Source organism: Triticum urartu, chromosome 7 (genome assembly GCF_003073215.2).
Source record: "Triticum urartu cultivar G1812 chromosome 7, Tu2.1, whole genome shotgun sequence".
Taxonomy (NCBI): domain Eukaryota; kingdom Viridiplantae; phylum Streptophyta; class Magnoliopsida; order Poales; family Poaceae; genus Triticum; species Triticum urartu.
This window is the reverse complement of record NC_053028.1, coordinates 675,284,917-675,290,916: the sequence shown is the minus strand read 5'-3', so window position 1 is coordinate 675,290,916 and position 6,000 is coordinate 675,284,917. Positions and strand designations below refer to the sequence as shown.

The 6,000-nt window shown below is 47.2% G+C and overlaps 1 protein-coding gene across 1 annotated transcript; it reads left to right on the top strand.

Moving 5' to 3' along the window:
• Window positions 1–2,113: 2,113 nt before the first annotated feature.
• Window positions 2,114–3,631, top strand: LOC125520506 (probable GDP-L-fucose synthase 1). The gene is made up of 2 exons (XM_048685460.1): window positions 2,114–2,273; window positions 2,357–3,631. The coding sequence occupies exons 1-2, from the start codon at window positions 2,252–2,254 to the stop codon at window positions 3,319–3,321; spliced, it is 987 nt and encodes a 328-aa protein (XP_048541417.1). The 5' UTR covers window positions 2,114–2,251; the 3' UTR covers window positions 3,322–3,631.
• The last annotated feature ends 2,369 nt before the right edge of the window (window positions 3,632–6,000 follow it).

The window sequence follows — 6,000 nt, the reverse complement described above, 5'->3', positions numbered from 1 at the left end:
TACCATATTCTCCTCGGTGGAGTATGGTTAGTCAATGTAAATTGCTAAGTGCACACAGAAAATGGATTAGATCAAGGCTAGCGGTTGGATTGAGTTTATGGGCCTAATCATGCGGTCGTAATGGGTTCGTGTATATTTATGGGGTGCGTTTAGAGAAGTTTATGTTTGATTGTTTATTAGTAGTAGAGATAGATCCCATCTTGGCCTCCCCCGTGATGTCTCGGGGGCCAAGATGGTCCTTGCGCATGCCTTCTCCTCGGGGCTCCTTCCTATCGCTACCTTCTAGGTAGGCTTCATGGGCCCATGGCGCGTGCTCCCTTGGGAGAAGCCATCCCTGGTCTAAGGCACTGTTAGTAGCCCCCGAGCCTGCCTGGAGTTGGAGTCTCTTTGGTTTCGAGAACCCGGCGGGCTCCTGATCTTGTTGACAGCCAATGGGAAGCTCGGCCTAGTAGGCTCACGGGTGGCCGCTTGTCTGGGGAGCCTCTTCAATAAGTCTTGCCACCTCCCTGAGCTCTCCTGCCCCGGACTCATAATCTTCTCGCCACGAGCTCGAGGCGAGAGAGCTCTTGGATTTACGGCCTCCGCGTGTCGGTGGGCTACGAGGGCGCATTGATCCTCAAAGGAGGCACGATCGCCGGCTAGGCCGGCGAAGGGGCCTAGGCTACGGTTTGCGGTCTAGTTGCGGCGGCGGCCGCCCGTCTCCATCTCCAACGTCCCATGCACCGCCACCGTTTTATGTGCCCTTATACATTCAAAGGGGACTAGAGCCAATTACGCATATGTTCCTCCTCTCTCTCTAGACCCGTCAACTTCCCTGGCTAAAGAACATGAGCCCCTAGAGCCAATGGCTGGTCCAGTCGTCAAGAAGAGAGTGGCATGGCGGATGGATCCCAGGTTGTGTCGCAAGGAAAATGCAGGATTATCTACATCCGAAACTGGAACAAAGGTAATCAGCACCAGGGTGATGATGCACCCCACATGACACATTATAACAAAGCCCCGACGACACATAAATCGACACATTTATCATCACAAGTCTTATCGTGACAATAATGTCCCTTGGCAAGCACCCGGGGAGGGGGGGGCTTGGTACAACAACCAAGACACTCATAATTTCATTAGCTTAGGAACATGGACAATACCACGGGAGAGCGAGGTAATGAAAATGCCCGTGTAGGCATGTGCATTATTGTATATGAGGCTAGGGAGTTCAACAGTCTATCTTCGAATTCTAGTTGGTCAATTTTATTTTAAGCTACAATTTCCTAAAACACCATACACATGCAAGTCAAGAAAAGTAAGAGCGAAACAAGATAAATGGATGCATCCCGAGATTTGGATAGTTGTCGGAATTCTACTTATAATTGGTGAAGGTTCAGACACAAAGTCACAAGACACACATCAACCACTTCACCACAAATGTCTTGGAAAAAGTCACCTATCTGACCATGGCGGTTCACCAATGTGTAAACCTCATTTGGTGTAGATCTTTAGAGAAAAGCACATGATCTCTAGGGACTTCAGAAGCTCCTCCAGAACTGATGTTTTCGTACAACTCAGAGGTTCTGATCATTTCTACTCAGATGTTTCAAACTGGAGGAAAGGAGGCAAATTTTATAATGCTCAGTGGGTCTGGACCAACCATTTCCGGATGGCCGCTAAGCAAACAAGTGATATTGAAGTTTGCAAGGTCTCGGCTCGAGATAAGTTTCGATGACAACAATGACACCCCTCGCCCCTCGGTGCGCTGCTCATGGCTTGCTCCCTGGCGATGGTCGCCCTGGACTCCAATCATTTAGAGCTTCATCAAGTGCACTCGCCGTCTTTTTTCTTCTTCTCCTTTTTCTTTCTAGCTTATCTCTTTCCCTTTTTTGTTGGGGTTGTTCATGTCATTGCTGTTGTTTTCCTGTTGCTTCATGAATCATGATGTTTATATTTACATCACTTTTGTGTATCCTGAAGCCCAGCCATGTGACAACTTTGAGCAATGTACAGAGATCCCCTGTCCACGGCTCCAGATGTTGCATCGAAGCAACCAAATGTCAACGCCTCCATCGTGGATTGGATCTTGCGAGGCCGCACGTGCCACCAATTTGCGTAGTCTCGGTAAAGTTTGACGGGCCGAGAAGAAAAGGAAATCCATCCAAGTTTCAGCAGCTGCAGACCCCACTCACTCGCTCGCCTCCTTGACTCCACCCCCAAATCCCATCCCCCCACCTCCGGCCGCCGCCGCCCTCCCGTCTCCGGCGACATGGGCACCGTCACCCCCGCCGGTAATCCCCGGCTCCCCCCAGCCGCGCCGCCTCCTCCCCCCATCTCCCTCCCTCCATCTGACCCCCCCTTAATTTGCTCGCAGATCCGCACCCGGCCTTCCTCGCCGACAAGGGCGCCAGGGTCTTCGTGGCGGGCCACCGCGGGCTGGTGGGCTCGGCCGTCCTGCGCCGCCTCCTCGCGCTCGGCTTCACCGACGTGGTCGTCCGCACGCACGCCGAGCTCGACCTCACCCGCCAGGCCGCCGTCGAGGCCTTCTTCGCCGCCGAGCGGCCCCGCTACGTCGTGCTCGCCGCCGCCAAGGTCGGCGGCATCCACGCCAACTCCGCCTTCCCCGCCGACTTCATCGCCGCCAACCTCCAGATCCAGACCAACGTCGTCGACGCCGCGCTCCGCTGCGGCTCCGTCCGCAAGCTCCTCTTCCTCGGCTCCTCCTGCATCTACCCCAAGTTCGCGCCGCAGCCCATCCCGGAGGGCTCCCTCCTCTCCGGCCCGCTCGAGCCCACCAACGAGTGGTACGCCGTCGCCAAGATCGCCGGCATCAAGATGTGCCAGGCCTACCGCATCCAGCACGGCCTCGACGCCGTCTCCGCCATGCCCACCAACCTCTACGGCCCCCAGGACAACTTCCACCCGGAGAACTCGCACGTCCTGCCCGCCCTCATCCGCCGCTTCCACGAGGCCAAGGCCACCGATGCCCCCGAGGTCGTCGTGTGGGGATCTGGCTCCCCGCTGCGTGAATTCTTGCATGTCGATGACCTTGCCGACGCGGTGATCTTCTTGATGGACCAATACTCTGGGCTGGAGCATGTAAATGTGGGGAGTGGAAGCGAGGTTACCATCAAGGAGCTCGCCGAGCTGGTCAAGGAGGTGGTTGGGTTCCAGGGGAAGCTAGTGTGGGACTCGACCAAGCCGGACGGCACGCCGAGGAAGCTCATGGATAGCTCCAAGATACATGGGATGGGGTGGAAGCCCAAGGTTCCCCTCAAGGAGGGGCTTGTCGAGACATACAAGTGGTATGTGGAGAATGTCATCGCCGACAAGAAGTAACGGGGTGGTATCATGTTCTCCTTTGCCTCTTAAAGTTTGTATCTTGATATCATGATCAATAGTGTGTCTACTCTTGTTGGATACTGGATCACACAAGTACCAGGTATTAGTGCACCAAAGAAAAGAGGTTGCTACGTGTTGGTTGAATAATATATTGGTCAAATTAGTGTACCATTAGAATCTTAATTCATGCTGAGCATGTTCTTTTATTACAGAAAGTGTAACACTTTATACATTGGATGGTAACTGGCCTACACTCGTTCTTTGCCAATTCAGCATGAAACAGATATTGAAGAGTTCGCATGCTTCATTAAGATGCCCTTTAAATTTGTATTTGTCTTGCACACATTCCTTGCCGGTTCTGCAGAATTGTTTCTTCTGAAGAGTCTGCTTACTTGGCTGTCAATGCATCACATTTTTAACAAGTTCAGAATGTAAAAATCGGTGCAGAGTGAAACTAATTTCCAGTGCTTTAATATCGTATGGGAAAATGACGTATGAGACTTGAGAAATTTTGACTTTGTTTTTTACAAGGCAAAAGTGCCAAGTTATTTTTTCTCAACCAGTATCGGGTAATTTGTCTACAAATGAAGTTCTTGTTCCAGGGCTTTATATTTTCATTAAGGCCATCAGATGTGCTGCAACTTAAAGGCTAATTTCATCAAAGATTTTATGTCAAGGATAAACCGCATTCTGTTAGACTTGCCTTCTCCTAATAAAATATTCACTATCTCTATTTCTCTAAACATGGTGATTTATATCCAATATGATGCATTGATAGGAACTAGCCACAGGATTTTTGTAGTAATGTACAATAAGGTAACAAGTTGCATTACTATTTTTCCTCATGTGTTAATGTCTGATAATGTATCACATGGAAGCTCCTTATCTTACATGCTTACTGTTTATCCAGAATTTGAAGTGCACTACCTGGCCATTCCAGACTTTGAACAGTAGTGATTCCAGACTATTGATACAATTCAGAGTTTTAACAAGTTCAGAATGTAAGAGTCAGTGCAGAGACAAACTAATTTCTTGTGTTTTTAATATCATTATGGCAAAAGGACCTATGGGACTTGAAATTTTTTTATCGTTGTTCTTACAAGGCAAAAGTGGCAATGTCATTTTTCTTTCTCAAACCAGTATCAGGCAGTTTGTCTTGAAATGAAGTTCTTGTGCCGGGGCTTTATATTTTTATAATAATATATCAGACGTGCTGCATCTTAACAGTCCTAATTCTTAAAGACTAATTTCATCAAAGACTTGATGTTAAGGATAAACATCTTTCAACTAGACGTGCCTTCTCCTGAAAGCATTCACTATCTGCATACATGGTGGTTTATACTGAAGTTGACAAATTGTGAGGAAGTAATCACAGTATTTTTTTTTAAATAATTTATGATGAGGTAACAAGTCGACGGACCATTTTCCCTGATGTGCTACTCAGTGAAGGAAGGATAAAATCATCTGATAATGTGCTATCAAATGGATGCTCCTTTTTACATACATGCTCACTGTTTATCTAGAATTCGAAATGCACTACCTGACCATTTGGACTTCCCTAGTTGATACAGGAAAGACAGTTTCACCCTGAACCTGAATCACATTCATTTCTTCAGTACTGTTAAAGGCTTCAGGATCCTGCCGTCACTGATGGACAGTTACCTCCATTTTGTGATTGCTTTGTAGTTTTTGGTTGAATTATATATTGGTTAAATTAGTGTACCAATAGAATCTTAATTGATGCTGAGCATGTTTTTTCATTACAGAAAGTGTAACACTTTATACATTGGACGGAAACTGTCCTACATTCATTCCTTTGCCTATTCAGCATGATACTCTGTTTTTCTTTTGTTATGAAAAAGTATTGTGCATCTGGAAGAGTTCGCATGCTTGATTGTGATGCCCTTTGAATTTGTGATTGGCCTACTCACATTCCTTGTCTGTTCTGCATGATTGTTTTAACCTTGCGAAAAACATCGTGTGTCCTGAAGAGTCTGCTTACTTGAGTGTCAATGCAATTCAGATTTTTAACAACTTCAGAATGTAAGAATCGGTGCAGAGATAAACTAGTTTCTTGTGTTGTTAATATCGTTATGGGAAAAGGGTCTGTGAGACTTCAGAAATTTTATCGTTGTTCTTACAAGGAAAAACTGGTAAGGTCTTTTTCTTTCTCCAACCAGTATCTCGTAGTTTGTCTAGAAATGAAGTTCTTGTTCTGGCGCTTTGTATTGTTATTAAGAATATCAGATGTGCTGCAACTCAAGCAGTCTTGAAGACTAATTTCATCAAAGAACTGATGTCAAGGATAAACCTCTTTCAGTTTCATTTGCCTTCTCAAAATATTCACTATCTGTAGATGCCTGATGACCTGATGGCCAGCTTGTGATGGTAACCTTGGAACTTTCAGAAGTTTCTTTGACTGAGACACACAAACGGTTGATGCTCCCAAGATATTGAACTGTTGTGGGGGTGGGGGGTTAGCTTCTACTACCAATCAATTGGGAGGCATATTGCTCAAACTTTTTCCGCAATGAGCATGAAATTCGATCAAGAGGAAGTGAGGTTACCATCAAGGAGCTTGCGGAGCTGGTCAAGGAGGTGGTTGGGTTCCAGGGGAAGCTAGTGTGGGACTCAAGCAAGCCGGACGGCACACCGAGGAAGCTCATGGATAGCTCC

Excerpts from the sequence above, each read along its gene's own strand:
- LOC125520506 (XM_048685460.1), top strand. The coding sequence starts at position 2,252 with ATGGGCACCGTCACCCCCGCCG. Across the intron at positions 2,274-2,356 it reads GGGCACCGTCACCCCCGCCG|ATCCGCACCCGGCCTTCCTC; the intron begins GTAATCCCCGGC and ends ATTTGCTCGCAG.